The sequence below is a fragment of the Choloepus didactylus genome, chromosome 5 (genome assembly GCF_015220235.1).
Source record: "Choloepus didactylus isolate mChoDid1 chromosome 5, mChoDid1.pri, whole genome shotgun sequence".
In the NCBI taxonomy this organism is placed as follows: domain Eukaryota; kingdom Metazoa; phylum Chordata; class Mammalia; order Pilosa; family Megalonychidae; genus Choloepus; species Choloepus didactylus.
The window spans coordinates 138,407,158-138,424,475 of record NC_051311.1 but is presented as its reverse complement, the minus strand read 5'-3'; the positions used below and the strand labels follow the sequence as shown (position 1 = coordinate 138,424,475).

General features: G+C 40.4%; 1 protein-coding gene across 3 annotated transcripts in view; it reads right to left on the bottom strand.

Moving 5' to 3' along the window:
- CREB5 (cAMP responsive element binding protein 5) overlaps positions 1-17,318 on the bottom strand; it is a 454,493-nt gene that overhangs the window by 343,589 nt on the left and 93,586 nt on the right. For all 3 annotated transcript variants that reach the window (XM_037836968.1, XM_037836966.1, XM_037836967.1), the window contains exon 2: positions 12-83. In XM_037836968.1, coding sequence (XP_037692896.1) covers positions 12-65 — 54 coding nt within the window. In that variant the 5' untranslated portion in view covers positions 66-83. The remainder of the gene's footprint in view (positions 1-11; positions 84-17,318) is intronic.

Below are 17,318 nucleotides of genomic sequence, written 5' to 3'. Positions count from 1 at the left end.
CTCACACTCACCTGGGAGCAGCCTGGGGCACTGCAGACAAAGGGCCTCTCCTGCTCCAAATTCATCTTGGATTCCTCATAAATCTGAAGGGGCAGAGGGGGAAGGAGGAAAGAAAACAGAAATCCATGAATATCTCCTGCTTCTGCCTGAGAAACATGAGACAGGCCAGTGCTTGGAGCAGCCTTTCTAGACCAATTTCCAAATTAGAGGAGAAAAACTAACATAAACATAAGGCCTGCCTTGCTGAATGAAGTTCATTGGGCTCCCTACAGTCTGAATTCCTATTGTGCTTTCTTGAATGCACATTTACTTCAATGAAAAAACAGTGCCACAAGGTTCTCCCAGGAAGGAGAAATATTCCCTGTGGAAAGCCATCAGATTGGTGTCATTCCCAAGTAAGACAAGATGTGCGGGAAGATACTAAGGCAAAGTAGGCATAAGTCTTTCTTCCGTCCTGCAGAAAGCCTTTGGGGTTGGCTACTTAGAACAGTAAGGAGGGGGTGTGAGGACCAACCCTGGGCAATACACCAAGTGATAACATGTAGTGACACATCCCCAACCACCCAGCAAGCTTCAGAGGTGGACTATGGTCTTAAATTCCCTTTTATCTCAGGCATTTGATGATGCCTCCACAAAAAGCATCTGGGTTTTAAAGGGGTAAATAGAAATCAGAAAATGCAAAGAACATTACCTTGCAGATTTTGTTAATTTGGTTCGACAGGCTGATTTGGAACAAGTATTAGAATAAGGCTGCTCTCTGTGGCAGACTGAATCAGAACCCCAACAAAGACATGTTCTTATCTTAATCCACATTCCCATGGTGTGAGCCCATTTGTAAAATGGACCTCTTGATGATGTTACTGTAGTTAAAGTGTGGCCCAACTGAATAAGCGTGGGCCTTAATCTGTATTACCGGAGTTCTTTATAAGCAGAAGAAATTGGGATGTAGTTAGTCAGAAAAAGCAAAACGGGAAGAGGCCAAACGTCAGCAGAAACAAGAAGAGAAAAGGTTAAGGAGACACAGCCATGACCAGAGGCAGACATGCAAGCCAAGGGACCCCAAGGATTGAAGCAAACCAGCACCAGAATGCTACAGAAAGCACTGCTGCCTTGCTGGTGGCTTGATTTTGGACTTCTAGCTTTCTAAGCTATGAGCCAATAAATTTCTGTTGTTAAGCCAACCCCTTGTGTGGTATTTGTCGTAGCAGCCTGGCAGACTAAGACGCTGATCTGGATAAGCTATATGGAAAAAGGTTGCTTTGAATTGAGAACATTTATGTTAGTCTCTCAGACATATATTATAGTTTTTATGCAGGGGTTAAGCAAAAATTGAGTATAGTCAAAATTACCTTTGCAAATACTCACAATAGCCCATAAAAGTACTCTATGCGTGGTTTTGTGGTTACCAATCTATATAGTAACATATGCAAACTTTAGTTACACAATTTACACAACTTTCTAAATCATACTTTTCTTTTTGCCAATTTGTAGAGTTAAGTTTACGTAAGTTAAATTTGCTGCTGATGGGACATGGCTCTCTAACTAAACTAAAACCTATTTACTGCTTTTACTCTGGGTACAGGAAGCAAGTTGCTTCCTTAATATAATGCTACATATAGGTGATTCCAAAAGGAGTCCCAAGTCATCTCCACCCCTGAAAGAAGCAGATTTGCTTCAACTCTTGGAATAGTCATACTGGAGGAAGTTTTATCATCTTTCAACTAAAACCATTTCTACTTTGCACACCAATACATCCTTCCCCCAAAACACTAATGTATTTCAATGCTATTCTTTGGGAAAATATTGCATACTTTCACTTTTCTGAAACACAAAGGGAAAATATTTGCCTTAGATAACACCGTGGTCAGATATTATGAAACAAAACAAATTTTAAAAATGTAAACCCTCCTCACACCACTATAACTCACACAGTCAAACAAGTTTCACTGAGAAATTCCTTTTTCACTGTCAATTTGGAATGACTTCCCACTGGTCACCTATAAATACAGTAATTTAGAATAATTTTACAGCTTTCCTATATCAGGTATCGTGTTTAAACTCTATTATTGCATTATCTTTAGAGGGAAAAGAAACCTCAAATGTCTTTTGGACCTTTCCACTTGCCCTTGTCCGAAGAAAGCCAAGAGCAATTAAAATAACTTCTCATATCTCATCACATTTCATTTGCCATCACTTATCACGGAGCATCACTCCTCGCTCCTGACAACTCACTTCTAAGTCACAAAATAAAGGGTGACTTTAAAGCTAAGAAGGTGATTTTGATCCAAGATTGAATAAACAGCAGAGTAATTGGGTTATCCATGTATTAAATATGCCTTGTTTTTCTACTAAATTTTTTAAATGCTTTCCTGGAACCTCTCTGTCCCTGTGGCCATGGCAGTTCATTTAATTGCTTCATGCCTCTATTTCCCCTCATTTACAAGAGGAGAATGATTATCAATCTTCAGTTCCCTCATTGGTCAGTTAGGGGGAGCCTTTCAGGCATTTTCAAATTATGGAGAAAGGTCTATATCTAAGTGTGTGTGTTTGGCAGGATAGGGGGAAGGTGAGAAGAACGGGCAGAGGTTGTACGGGTAAGTCCTGTTGGAAACTCACTCTAATATTAATCATTCCCTATTTATAAAAGAGAATTTGCCATAAGGAAAATGTCTCTTGGAAACCAATTAAGAGCTTTAGTTACCAGAGAAGTGGGGTGCTTTTGCTGCTGAGTTTGCAAATACCAAACATGTTGGCACGGCTTTTTAAATGGATAAGGGGAAGATTCTGAAAGAATTGGGAGGAGCTTGATAGAAAAGGCCAAAACTGCTTTAAAGAGACTGTGGAAATATGGACTCTAAAGATACTTCGGATGAGGCCTTGAACAGAAATGATGAATGTGTTGTTGCAAACTGGAAGAAAGGTGAACCTTGTTTTAAAGTGGCAGAGAATTTGGCAAAATTGAGTCCTGGTGTCAGATGGAAGGAAGAATTTAAAAGTGACAAACTGGAATACTTAGCTGAGGAGATCTCTAGACTACCTGTGGAGGATATACCCTGGCTTCTACTTGCAGCTTATAGTAAAATGCGAGTGGAGAGAGATAAACTTAGAACTGAACTCTTGGGTTCAAAGAAACCAGAAGCTGATGGCTTGGAAAATTACGAGCTTCCAGGGGGTGGAATCCCAGAAGCTACAGCCCAACATAAGGATGTAACCAAACATGGAACCCAGCCGCCATTTCAGTACAAGCCAAGATCGGAGATGGAATTATCCAGAAAGGATTTGTGGAAAGTCCTATTGTCTGATGGCTTTGACCCCTGCATGCTTCATGCAAAGCCAACAGAATTTTTGCGAGATCTTTACAGACAGAGCTGCTGCCAGTCGGGACTGGAGGAGAAAGACAAGGAACAAATTGAAGGAAAAATTTCTTCAAAGACAGAGCCATGGAGGTTGAGGTCTGAAGTCAAGAGGCCTTGGGCTGGGAGAGTGGAGCAGCCCACACGCATGGAAAGGGTGAGTTTGCCCCGGAGGTTGAGGGTGGGCCTTCCACCTCGATGCTCTGGAAGAGTTTTGCCACCCGAGGTCCCAAAGAGGGTGGAGCACATTCCCAGGGAATTGGGGAGAGCCTGGCTGCCACCACACTGTTCTGAAGGGGTTGAGCATGTGCCCTGGAGATGGAAGGGAATCCGGGAGCAGCCCCGATGTTTGAGGAGGGTGGGGCCGAGAAGGTGGTCTCCCCAGTGTGTGGGTATGTTGGAGCACTCACCTAAGCATTTGGAGAGGAAAGGGCTGCCGAAAAGGCCCTTAGGAAGGGTTAGGCTCCCGCTCTCTCAAGCCCCAAGGATGCAACGTTGTTCTGTAAATGACTCTCAGACTTTGAAATCTAATGTAGTTTGTCCTGCAGGTTTTAAGAACTGTTTTGCTCCTGTTAACCCTGTTTTCCTTACTGTTTCTCCTTATGGCAATGGGAATGTTTACCCTATGAATGTCCCTCCTTTGTATATTGAAAGCACATAACTTGTTCTAAGTTCACAGATCCACAGCTAGAGGGGAATTATGCCTTAGGACTGACCACGCCTAAACTGATTTTGATGGGATTTTGTACTTAACTTTTGTTACTGAAATGATGTAAGTTTTTTGTGATATTGTGATGGAATGAATGTATTTTGTATTTGGAAAGATAATGTCATTTTGGGGTCCAGGGGTGGAATGTGCCGGTTTGAATGTATTGTGTCCCCCAAATGCCATTATCTTTGTGGTCTTGTGGGATAGACGTTTTTGGTGCAGGTTGGATTTGCTTGGAATGTGCCCCACCCAGCTGTGGGAGATGATTCTGATGAGATGTTCCCATGGAGGCGTGGCCCCGCCCATTCAGGGTGGGCCTTGATCGGTGGAGCTATATAAATGAGCTGACTTGGGGGGGGGGGGAAGGAAACGGAGTGCAGCTGGGAGTGATGTTTTGAAGAGGAGCAAGCTTGCTAGAGAGGAACGTCCTGGGAGAAAGCCGTTTTGAGGCCGGAGCTTTGGAGCAGATGCCTGCTGCCTTCCCAGCTAACAGAGGTTTTCCGGATGCCATTGGCCATCCTCCGGTGAAGGTGCCCGGTTGCTGATGTGTTGCCTTGGACACTTTGTGGCCTTAAGACTGTAACTGTATAGCCAAATAAACCCCCTTTTTATAAAAGCCTATCCATCTCTGGTGTTTTGCATTCTGCAGCATTAGCAAACTAGAACAACCACTAAAATAACAAAAGAATGATACTCTCACTAACAATGCTGAGATTACATGACAGTAGAATAAAAAGTTCCATATATTTAGGTCTATGGCCTGCATCTGAAATAGGAATTAATGATAATAATTAGATTAATATCCAGCTAACAGAAGTCATCAAGATTGGAAGTGCTACTGCTGAAGATTAAAAGAGATTCATTAATAAGCCAAAACAATGAAAGACGCTGACCCAGTAAATAAGGGGAAGACATTTCTTTTCTACCATAATCACAACTGTATGACAAACCCTATTATACCAAATGCTGACTCATAAATCCAAGTATATAATGACAAGAGCTTATCAATTCTGTTGATACCAACATTAGCTACCCCATCTTAATTACTAGTGACAATTTGCATATGAGCTGCAGCAAACACCATGGAATCACATTACAATGCTGTGTGCTTCAAGACTGAATGAGGTTCAGCCTTACAGATTTATTCCGTCTCCCTGAATGGTGAGGATGTATTGTTTAGAGGACTATGATCAATCTAATTCAATATGCACTGAGATGAATCAGTAAAAAAAAAATGGGGCCTCAAGAGAAACAACTTGAAGAAACAGAGTCTGCCCTTAATTCCTTTAGAATTCAGTCATCAATATGTCTTGCTGAGGTTAATATTCCATTATTATTCCATTATTTTATTTTTTAAACATAAATGAATCTGCATCAATTTATTACATGCTATGGATCCAACGGACGAAATATGTTTTGGCAACATAATATTGGAATAAAAATCCTCATATAAAATAGCAGTTGGTATAATAAAATAAGTTTTAAGTTATTAATAAGGTGTGCAGTGAGTGGGTGTGTATATATGAGTGCGTAAACTTCAACTGCTTTATTTTGATGCTCTGCAGTTCCCACATTTTGCCCTCTGCAAACAGCATGTGCTTGCTCATTTCTTTCTGTGTAGGTGTCTGAAATAGTTTTATGAAATGATACCACTCTACCTTGCAGGCTTCATTAGTTTTATCAACTAGTATAATCTGCTCTGATGTATTAGTCAAGAGCCATGGTCTATTTTTATGGTCTATCATTATGGTTCTTTTTCAGCACATATTGTAATAATTATTCTCACAAACAGACTCCTACCAAAGACCTGCCTATCTTCTTTTATTGTCCATCGTTAGGAGCAAATTACTCAGACATGATTTTAGCTAGGTTGCTCTGCATTCAGTTGGCTGAAGTCAGCCCTCATCCTCTCATTTCCCACTCAGTTGTTTTACTGGCTGGTGTTTTTTAATGAACCAAGTTTTCCTTAGCAATTGCCATTCTCTGGGCTCCAGAGCACAGAGCTTATACATAATGGGCATTCAGTAAATATTTGTGGAATGGATAATGAATTCTGATTCATCACAATAAACCACTTCAACAAGTTTGCCTCTTCTCTTCTCCTGAGGTCGTGGTTCTCAAACTTTTTGGTCCAGAACCAAGTTTTCATCAAGGCAAGAGGTCGTGTGGGCCCTCACTCCACCTGTTACCAGTTACTGCCAGAGAAAAACGTCTCACCAGATTTAAATGAAGTTGCTTTGGATGAGAACAAGGTGAAGCTAGTTTTCATTAAATTTCACATGTAAATCTATTAATTCATTACAAAATTCAATAAGCTAATATTGCTATAGATGCTGAAACTACTAAGGTCCAGTCTATTAACCATGTGCTGGCCACTCATGACCCCACAGACCACCTTTTAATAAACACTGAACCATCCTGTAACTCTGGTTAGATACAGTAGCAATGTGATGAATGCTGTCTTATCGTTTAACAGTATCTAAATAGTACTATTTTTTGTTCCCATTTTTTAAAGTTCCAATTGAATGCACACTTAGAACAAATGCCTTATGAGTCTAATTTCCCTTAGAATTTTTGGAAAAAAAACACAAAACCCTAATAACAAACCCATATAGTACATAAAGTAAGTGGAGGTTTTTCGAAGTTGGGAGGCAATAGATGACAGTCTTGATTTACAATTCAAACCCTCAATTGCCACTGGATTCCTCTGGCCTTACAATGAGCAAGAATCTGTTCCATTGTTCAGAATTTGACCCCACAAATTCCTCCTGGTCTAAAATGGGAAATCTTCCACTATGGCTGACTCAATCCATTCAAAAGCTTTGCCAGGCATTTAGAGATATATTTGGAATTACCACTTCACAAAGGGCAAATATTGTACAAAGTAAATGTTACTAAACATTTGGAGAGACTACACAAAACACCTTAAATGTGTACTTTAAACTTAAAGGCAACAACTGAGTCCAGAGGAGGTAAAAATATCTATAGTATCTGGTTTGCTGTAACCAGTCAAGAATGATGCTTCCTGTCTAAATCATAGGAAGCCATTGCTGATCCTTAGTTAATATCAAAATCCAATATTAATGGAATGGCACAAACTCCTGCCAATAAGAGCTGAGAGATTCATACAATGACTAGTACAGGATTTGGAATAGCAAGACTAAAAATGTCGTTCTAATACAGTCTGGCACGTACTCTTGTGAATATTGAACGTTATGAGAACTTCAAAGGGGCAAACTGAAATTGTAAATACAAATGAGGGCTAAACCTAACATTGATACATCCCCATCAGCTCTGGTATTGGTAAACTAGATATGAATATATTATAGATCTGAAAAGGGGACTTGAATTTTAATAGTGATGTTAACATCTGTCGGCACTTACTACTGTGACCGTGGAGAAAGCTTTATGGGCAGGACCCACGAGACAGACCTCACTGTCTCATTGAGCTTCCCAAACCGTTGAAAAGGTTCTAGGGGAGGAAACTGATCCCTCCTCATTAGCAAAGGACAGCTGAAAACAGGAGCATCTTGAGTCAGTCACACTGTGTGACACTCCAGTTGTCTTGCTGTCGGCAAATATTGCTTATAATTAAATTAATTAAGGGCACAGCCAATTTTTACTTCATCTTTCTAAAAATCAAAAAGGTTGCTCTCAATGTATTGGTTGGAAAGGCAATAATTAATACAACACAAGCTCACCAAAAACATCCTTCAAATTTATTTTATTCTAAGATGCCTGATTCTACTTTAAAAGCAAGGACACAGGATGCCTCTACCCAAACACGGCCGGCTGTTGGAAAGGAATTATATATTCCCTTTTGGGCTCAGGCTTGCTTTCTTTGAGAGAAGTATTGTACCTTTCACAATTTTATTTGCTCATCTGTAAAATGGGACAAAAATTATTCAAAAAGGTATTTCTTGGAAAGGTAACTAATGGAAGCTCATTTAAAAATAAAAGTAAATCCTTTGCTTCAAACGCATGTTTATTTTACAAACATGAATATTGCAACTTCAAAAAGAAAAATAAACACCCTTGAATTTCAGTCCAAGGAAAACAATTATTTGGTATGTGTCTTTGTATCTCTCTGCATCTGTGTGTCTCTCTGTCTCTGTTTTTCTGTGTGTATACTCTCTCTGAAACTCTTTCTGTGTCTGTGTCTATTTCTCTGCATGTCCTTTTATTGGTCTTTCTGTGTATGTCTTTGTCTCTCTCTCTTCGTGTGACTCCCCCACCCCCACTCACTACCCCCACTTTATCAGTAGTGTTCTTACTAGCTTTACTGGTAAAAAGGTCTAGTAGACTTGTTTCCTGTTTCAGTGTTGTTCTTGAAGTAGACTGCAGTTAGGATCTGAATTTCATTGGGCTATTATTATTTGCAGCTGTGTGACCTTTTTAACCCTGCTTTAAAAGTGACATTTCAGCTCTCAAGCTTCTAACATCTGAATGCTGCAAAGTTTCTGAACCGGGGCACAAGACTAAGATTGAGATCAGGGTATGTCTTTACCTTATAAGTTGAAATTTCACCAGAACTTAGCATGAATGGGCTATGTTACTAGGCAGTTTACAGTCAGAACTCTTCCCCCCGGAAGTCAAGAACTTGAATGTCACTGCTGTTAAAGATTACTGTTCCATCCAAGCCAGAGGACACTCGCTGTCCTTAAAAGATGTTTGCCATCCACGTGGTCTCCCAAAAGTTCAGGGTCCTACAACCTGAACAGAAGACCTCTTTGGGATTGTTTCACATGCTGCATCACAGTAAGGAACCAACAAAATTTCCCTTAGAGCTCAGCCCACTGTTTCCAGGTCTTACTCCCCGATCTTACTTCCAGCAGGAGGCCCTAACAGGACAGAGGGCTGGGGCTCATGTCCTCCTGTGTACTTCTGCAGAGGTTTGTGGTTTTATTTATGTGGCTTTTACACTGTATGGAAAAATATTCCGGCGGGATTGGGTTTTCAAGTGGTAGATTACTTTTTCTTTCCTTTTTTTTTTTTTTAAGTTTTCCACATGTTTCTTTGGGCATGGGGCCTCTTTTCAAAGTTACTGACTAACTTCTACTTATGTTTCACACAATCCTGTCTTATAACTTTCCTATCAATGGTTCAATAGTTCAGCAGATACTTTGTTAAGCACCAGTGTTAGGTCTTACAGGCACATTGTTGAGAAAGTCACTAAGGGTGTGTTTGTGTGAGTGTGTGTTTAGATCCTTGTTCCTTTTCTTGCTTCATTCCAGTACAATACATTTCTTGCAGGATACATCCCATCTCTAAAAAGAGTTTACTTGACATGTATGCGGTTAACAAAACACTGGTATAGAGATACTCAGATCTGTAAGGGAAATGTGGAACGAAACAAATCACTCGGCTTGTTTCTAATGGGACCGAACATGACCTCAGAAACCAAGCTGGAAGGTGGCAAACATTTTTCTTTTACTTGCTCCCAATTAACAAACTGAAGAGAAAAGAAAAGAAGTAAAATTGGAATAAAAAGTAATCGGGGGTTTATGTTGGCATTGTCATCTTCACCTAGGAAGTCCTTTATTGCAATTTAAAGTAACTGCCCTGTGAAATCCTGATAGGAAAAATATGATAGCAAAGAAATTAAATGCAAAACTGGGTATATTCTTCATACTGGTAAAAAGCAGCTTGCTTTCAGAAAATAAAGAAAAAGTTCGACAGTACAGTTTTCTCTTCTTTTTAGCTCTACGATAGTAAAACTTGTCACCTTAGAATTATAATTCCTAAATGGGACTACTCTACGTCTGGATAATTTTTTATAGTTAACAGTAATAATTTAATATTCTTTAAACATAAATATATCTATAGAGATAGAATTAGATCAGATTATATAGGGCTGGGGAAGGATAAAGGGATTAAGAGGTGACTGCTAAGGGATATAGGCTTTTCTTTTTGGGGTAACAAAAATGTAAAACTGATTAGGGTGTGAACACACAACTCTGTGATTAAACTAAAAGCCACTGACTGTACACCTTGGATGGATTGTATGGTGTCTGGATAATTTTTAATACACTTTAACACATTTGGTTTTGAAACTGTTTTTACAGAAAATGAATATCTTAAAAATCACACCTCTATAGTCTTTTCTTTTCTTTTTATTGGATAGAATTGTTTTCTTTGTATTTTATTCTATGTAAGTATCCTTGCATCTCCAGTGACAAAAACTTTTGATCCATCTAACATACAGATTGAAGTACTACTCAAACAAAATATCTGAAAATTTTTCATCTTGTGCCTGAATCTAACTATAAAACACAGTGGTGAGCATGCCAGACCTCTCTGCTTTCTGTTAAACCTGGTAGCAAACAATTTCATCTTATTATTAAATCTTACTCTTACTCTTATTGCCTTACTATTAAAAGACATTTGAATATGATTTTATCCAACTGTATTCCCTGAACTTCAACAGAAAGCAGGCGTTCCCAGGTTCTGTTCTAAAGTAGCTGGCTGTTAATGCTCAGAGCCTCCAACAGCTCATGGTGTCAGATGAATACAAGGTAAAAATATACTCGACGACTTGATTCAGATTCCTAATCCGCTATGCATGCAAATTACAAGCATGTGAATGCATGACAGTACTTATAGGTCATTTAGCCATGTGAAGGCAAAAATCTTATGTCATCAGGAAATTCTGTCACCATTCTAATAAGGTTCCCTTTCTAAATATGAGCAAAAGGCACAGCTTCATCTGCCTTCCTGGAGAAGGCATCCATAGTTTCCTTGCCTGGTCCAGGAACAGGATTTGGAAATATCTGAAGCCATTTTTGTTTGCTCCCATTAGTAGGGGTTACCCTTGGCATTTAGCAGGTACAGCCCGGGATATGAAATAGTCTGCAACGTGCAGAATGGGCAGTCCTGTGCAACAACAGAGTCAGCCAATAGAGCAGCATCTAGAGGGTAACACTAGACGAGCACCCACCATCCCTTGCCCCACTCCACACAGTTTAGAGGTTAAAGGTAAATAAGAGAATAGGAAAAGTGAGACAGTAAAAGTGAAGACAACTTACAAGAGAGGAAAGGAAGGAACTGAACACGTACCTACCTTTTTATACTTTACAACAAACTCTGAAAACCTCAGGTAAAGTTAAGCTTAGGACGAGACTGGAGTCAGTGCCAATAAAAACTTTATGAATATTCAGAAAAGTATGTGAAATCAGCATTCCCACTCAGTGTGAGGGAGGGCTGGGGATTGCTGCCAAATTCTAACTAAGTGGAGCATACCTTTTCAGGTTGAAGCCATACAGGAGGCAGATGAGTATGCTACTATAAGCTAGAGGGGATTTTTTTAGATGAATTATCTAGTTTGGCCACCTATAGCGGCCACTCTCCAGATAACTCACCACATCATTTTAAGCAGTAGTGACTCAACAGTAAAAAAAGAAAGCATTGGCCCAAGGTGAAAATATGGCCCCTGCTCAGATGCCTTTCCACTTCTAATAATTGCCTTGTTTATTTTATATTAATACTGAGGATAGTTCCACCAAATGGAGCTTTTTAAAAAACTTATGAAGGAAACACCACAAGCCTCTAAATTATGTTTTAATGTTGCTGGCACCATCAGCCATCAGTTCATGGAATATTTATTAGGGGCACATTTGCCTCCTAAACAACTTCTCATTAAGAAAATGTAATATGCCAAAAAAGACAAAAATTAAAATAAATATGAACATCTATGTGTGTACGTATGTATCATTTTTGGCCTTTTGGCCTATTAAGCTTTTTTATTGAGAAGTTGGTGTATGTGTGTCTGTGTATGCACACACATACATATATATTAAAACACACCCACACTACAGAGATTATTTTATCACCATAAACTATTTGAAGACTCAAAACTGATATCTAGCCCCTGACATAATATGAAGGATACTGAACTCACAAGGAAGCAGAACAAGAAAATCTAGGTCTACCCCTCAGCACAAGGTTTACAACAGTTATGGATCATTAAATTTGTATTTTTACGTGCAGAAATAAGCTATCTTTTGAGGATCATTAAATTGTTTCCATGGACTGTGTATCACTAGCAAATAAACTAGGAAAATCCTCAATGTCTTTCCTCATCTTCCTATTAAACAAAGGAGTCACTCACTAAAGCCTACAAATCCACTAAAACACCCTGGAAAAAGAGCATGGAAAGAAAAGGGCTTTTCCTTGAACCACCACCCATGAGAGGTTAACACTGCACCAGACTCCAATTCATCAAAAGGTCCATGCCATTAATAAACAAACCAGGGACCAGCTCCTTTTATCCCCAGGGCTCAAGACCCCAAACAACAGCACCATTTTTCAGTCAACACTCCAAATTAGCATGGAAAGGGAAAGAGGATTTTTTTTAATGCCCCTGCTCTCTAAACCCTAAGAACCCTCCCTAAGCATGAATGTGCTCTCTCTGCTCAGGGGCTGCAGGTCAGACCCTGGGAAATACCCTGAACCTGTATTCTTCCTAGAGGGAGAATTAAAAGGGGAAAGGGTGCACACAGCACCCGGAGGGGACACTGCGGCAGCCTCCCGGACATTTCTACTGAAAGGCTGAATAAAGGGGAAGAGAAGAGGCTAGCCCCCAAAATTGACATGGGTAAATTGTGGCTGCTCAACGGGGGAATTCAAGGACTCTCCATGGGATAGTGTTCATAGGTCACTTTGGGAAAGTGGCCTGTGGACAGTGATTGATTATCTGTCACACTGAACTTGTTCAGATGTGATTAAACCTCGGCACACATGGGAGTAGGATCAGATGCTGAGGACACTTGGCTCATCCATTCATTCTTTCTCCACATTGTCACTGAGTACCTGCAGTGCACTGGCCCCATACTAGGAGCAAGAAGGCTGTGCAGAAATAGCCCCTGCCCTCCAAACACGGACCACCCATTAGGGATGTGAGGCCACACGGAAGTCTATGATGGAAGGTAGAATTGTAAAGGCCATCAGGTAGTTTTAGCAAAGTGCCATGAGAGTTCAGAGGGCATGAGAAAGCAAGGCTGTTTGAAAAACTACATCAAATACTGTATAATCTCCTTTCATGGCTAAATATTTCTCATAATAAGATGACAATTTAAGGCACACATACACAAAACATTGAATAATTTACATAGCAACCTTTTAGTTGTATTAGAAGTAGGGTTGTGCTTGTTTTTTGTTTGTTTAATTTAGAGCTTTATTTTGCTTTTAGCCCTGATTAGTATGACTGCATTATCTGTGGTAAAATTAATACTGTGGCCAGGGCACCAGATTTGATGATAAGAAGATCAACAATCTTAGCTCCCTTGTTCACCAGTTATGTGATCTTGGGCAAGTTACTTAACTTCTCTGAACATTATTTTTCTCACTGGAAAAAGGGACCATAGACAATATTACATCATGTGCCTCAGGGAGAATGTGGGGCTCAAATGGGATGATCTTTGTGAAAAGACTTCATAAACTGTAAAGTGCTGTGAAATGTTGGGTACCGTTTTATTACCCAGCCACATTATACATGGAACTGCCAAAGTGCTGGAGGGCACAAATGGTTTTATCTACACTTGGCAGGCAGGGGCAGGCATTCAGCCTTCTGGGGCATGTTGGAGGAGATGATTTTTAAAGAGATCTTGACCTTCTATGATTCTCTGATCATCTAGCAATTATCAAACAAATCCTTATCCACCAGCTTTTAACTTAAAGGCTCCCAAGCAGAATTATTTTCTTGGTCTTCTATTTGAGAGATGATGTTGAGAAAGGCTTTGGAGTCAGATCTGTGTTGGAACCCTGGTTTTGCAACAGCCCAGCCAGACAATAAGTTTGGGTAGGTTTTCTGTTTTGTTTTGTTTTTGCATTCCGCAGCCTCAGCCTCTTTGTCTGGAAAATAATGACAATAATACCTACTTTTCATGATTGTTATAAAAAATTAAGTAAGCACCGGCCTATAAATGGCTTTAATGAATCACTTGACCTTAGACTAAAATTGGGTGATTGCTGGCTGACAAGCCAGAACCATCAGGCACCTGGCCCTGGGCTTGGAGGAGCCAGTCAGACTGTAAATGTCTTTGTTTACCTTCCTGGAGCACTGCTCCCTTCCTGACCACAGAAATGTAGGTAAAGCACTTTGCTGGGCAAGCCTACTCCCCTCCGAACCCACATTGGTACCCGGCTATGCTGTTTGTCCAGTCGGGACCCCAGGCACGCTGAAGGTAGGAAAAAGGCAGGGTTTGGAAGGCGCCCAGAAAAGATGAGCGACTCGGGGCCTTCTTACCAGTAAGTGTTTAGGCTTACCTGGAGGCATCTTAAATAAGACTAATACATATCTTGATGCTTTCTTTACATCCACTATCCACCTGATCTCTCAAAAAAGGAAATTACTTTTTTCCCTTTTGTTATTAAATTTTCTTTAGCAAATTATATTTTTTCCTTTAACATCTGTCTTTCTTGTTTTGTCCTTCCCTTCTTTTTTTCTTTCTTTCCTCTTTCAAATTTTCTTCCTTATTCTCTCTCCCTTTATTTTTCTTTTCTTCCTCCCTTTTCCTCTTCATTTCAAAATATCTCTTGTGGTATTTAATAAAAATACTTCTGAATAGGCATGAAAAATTTGTTCACTGCCAAAAAAGAAAGGGAAGTCATATTGTAATCAACGATCTGGTTATTTTAGTCATTTGGAAAAGTGAAGGGCTGACATCTCAATGATAGCAACATTTCCTAACCCAAGGCAGTGGGAAAGTAAAAATGAAAGCAGGCAATCTCTAAGGCAGAAAGGTACACACATATATATAATGCTTGGGAAAAGTCAAATTTTATTTAATGAAAAAAAATTCTTCCATTTTCCACCACATCCCTGTGTGTCAGGCCTTTTTAATCTCAGAAAAGCATGTTCCGTCAAGGCTGAAAGCAAGCCTTGATTAAATACAGCTTTGATTTATCTCTCCACTAAATGCATCTATAGGGAGGGAACACGGCAGGGTAAAGCAGTTAGAATACGGACCGGGATGACAAAATCCCCAAATGTTTCCAAAACCCTCAGGTTTCCTAACCACTTTCATGACACCTACATCAAAGATTTTCTAGTATTCTCAAGGTGATAAGCTTATGAAACTAGTGGCATCAAGTTAATGTTGTTAACTCCTTCAAGGTCCTTGAACACAGATTGTAAATAGTAGTATCGTTATTTCCTCATCTGTCCTCTACTGTTTCCAAAGAAATGGAAACAACCACTTTCACAAACACACAAAAAGTCCTCTGGACACCCAAGCTAACCAATGTCTCCTTTATTCCCAAACCACCAATCAACCAGTCACTGGGCAAACAGCTCAAGCACTGGGCAAGGAAAACATGTTATTTTTCTGGGCAAGCCCTAACTTCACTGCCTACAAACACAGCCCCAAGGGGCACATCCCACACATAGAGAGATTAAGATGCCCAACTTGCATTTGAAACCAATGGTTACCAATCAATGCCTGCGGAAACTGAGGTCAGGATTCGGCAGAGTGCACCCTGAAGTCCAATTCATTTATTCTTGGGCTTACTTTCCAAGACCAGTACTCACATCCCAAGACATTCCTGCAATCCCTCTCCTACAGAATAATACCAAAGAAAGCTCCAAAAGGAGTTGCGTAGGAGTGAAAGCAGTCCCTCCCCACAGAGCCTCAACGCCAGCAGCCCAACACCCAGCAGACCTCTCAGAACGAAAGAATTTGCTAGTATCAGTGCTGGATGGTAAGTCAGCATGGATGTCTAGATGCCCTCTGGAATTCAGTGAGTTAAAGTCATGGACCCAAAGGTGACAATGAGAAGCTCCCAAGAACATCTGGCCAAATAAGCCAGGCGCTGGGCCTCTCCAGCCAGGCAGACAGCAGCCTTTTTCTTCACCCAGAGGCTGACCTCAGATTCCTGCCCCAGGTTTGCCTGCCTCATGGGGATCACAGAGCTCAAATCTCACTGAGGCAAGCACAGTGCAGGGACAGCAGTTTAAAGGCAGCTGGGAGAGCCACTCTCCTCCCTTACTTCCCCCCTGCCTTCTTCCAGAAGGGTCGTCAGTATCCAGGGAACAGGCACCGTGCTGGGTGAATGAGATAAATGAGGTTCCTCTTCTTACAGAGTTTACATTTTACCAGGGAGAGAGAGAAAAAGCAAAATAAGCAAAAAATACAAGTGCACAAACCAAGTAAGCGACAATGAAAAACAGCTGCCCGTTTGGGAAAGTGTCCTGAAAGAGATAAAGAGGGTGAGAGGATTGAGAGAAAGGTGGACAGGGAAATTATTTTATGGGGAGGGCAAGAAACCTCTCTTTGAGGAGGCAACCTTGGAGGTGAGGCCTGAAGACTGTGAATGGGCCCTCTGAAGAGGGAGGAGGAAATGGTGGTCCAGGTAGAGAGGACAGCAGAAGCAAAGGGCTGAGCATGTTTGAGAGACTGAAGAAAAGTCAGTGAGGCTGGAGGGTGGCAGGTAAGGGTGAGATGGAGAAGCAGGCGGGCCTAAAGTCATTCAAGTGTAGGATGGACTCTAAGAGCAAAGAGAAGCACTGGAGAATTCTAGGCTGTAGAGAGGGACCTTGATCAGTTAATGTCTCTGCCCCTCCATCCCCAGAAGGAACGTAAAGATCATAATCACTCGCTTTGGAGCTGCTGTGAGGGTTAAAAGCATTCCAGGACTAAGACAGAGACTAACACCAGAAGATACTCATCTTCTCCCCTTCTTCCAATGAACTAAAGGAGATAACCTATCTCGTGCATGAATAAACATGGGGACAAACATGTAAGAATGTCCTAGGGATACAGGGTAGAAGCAAACAGGAAAGACAAAACAACCCTATGACATAACTAGGAGTCTAAAGACTGGCCATGGGGTTTGTTTCTTCAGTTGCGACTTTCTTTGAAGCTTGGGGTTACATGGATGGTTTTAAACCATGGCTGTGTGACCTTGGAGAGATAACATAACTTCTCTGTGCATGTTTCCTCATCTATAAATGGGGATAATAATACCTACCTCATTGGTTTGTTTTGAGGATTAAATAAGTTAATATATATAAAGTACATGGGACACTTCCTAGATACTGTGAATATATAATCTATATTGGCTATAATTATAATTATAATGGTTATTTATTATTATTTTTCTACCAGAAGAGACACTGACCAACAAGACACTGAAGCCTTTTCAATCCCTTATAATCAAATTTAGGGCAATCTCAAGTCCTTTTTTTTCTCTTTGACTAGTAAATGCCATATTTAGGATTTCATGGTTAAAAGAACATGTTTTGTTGTGGTGGAGAAAGT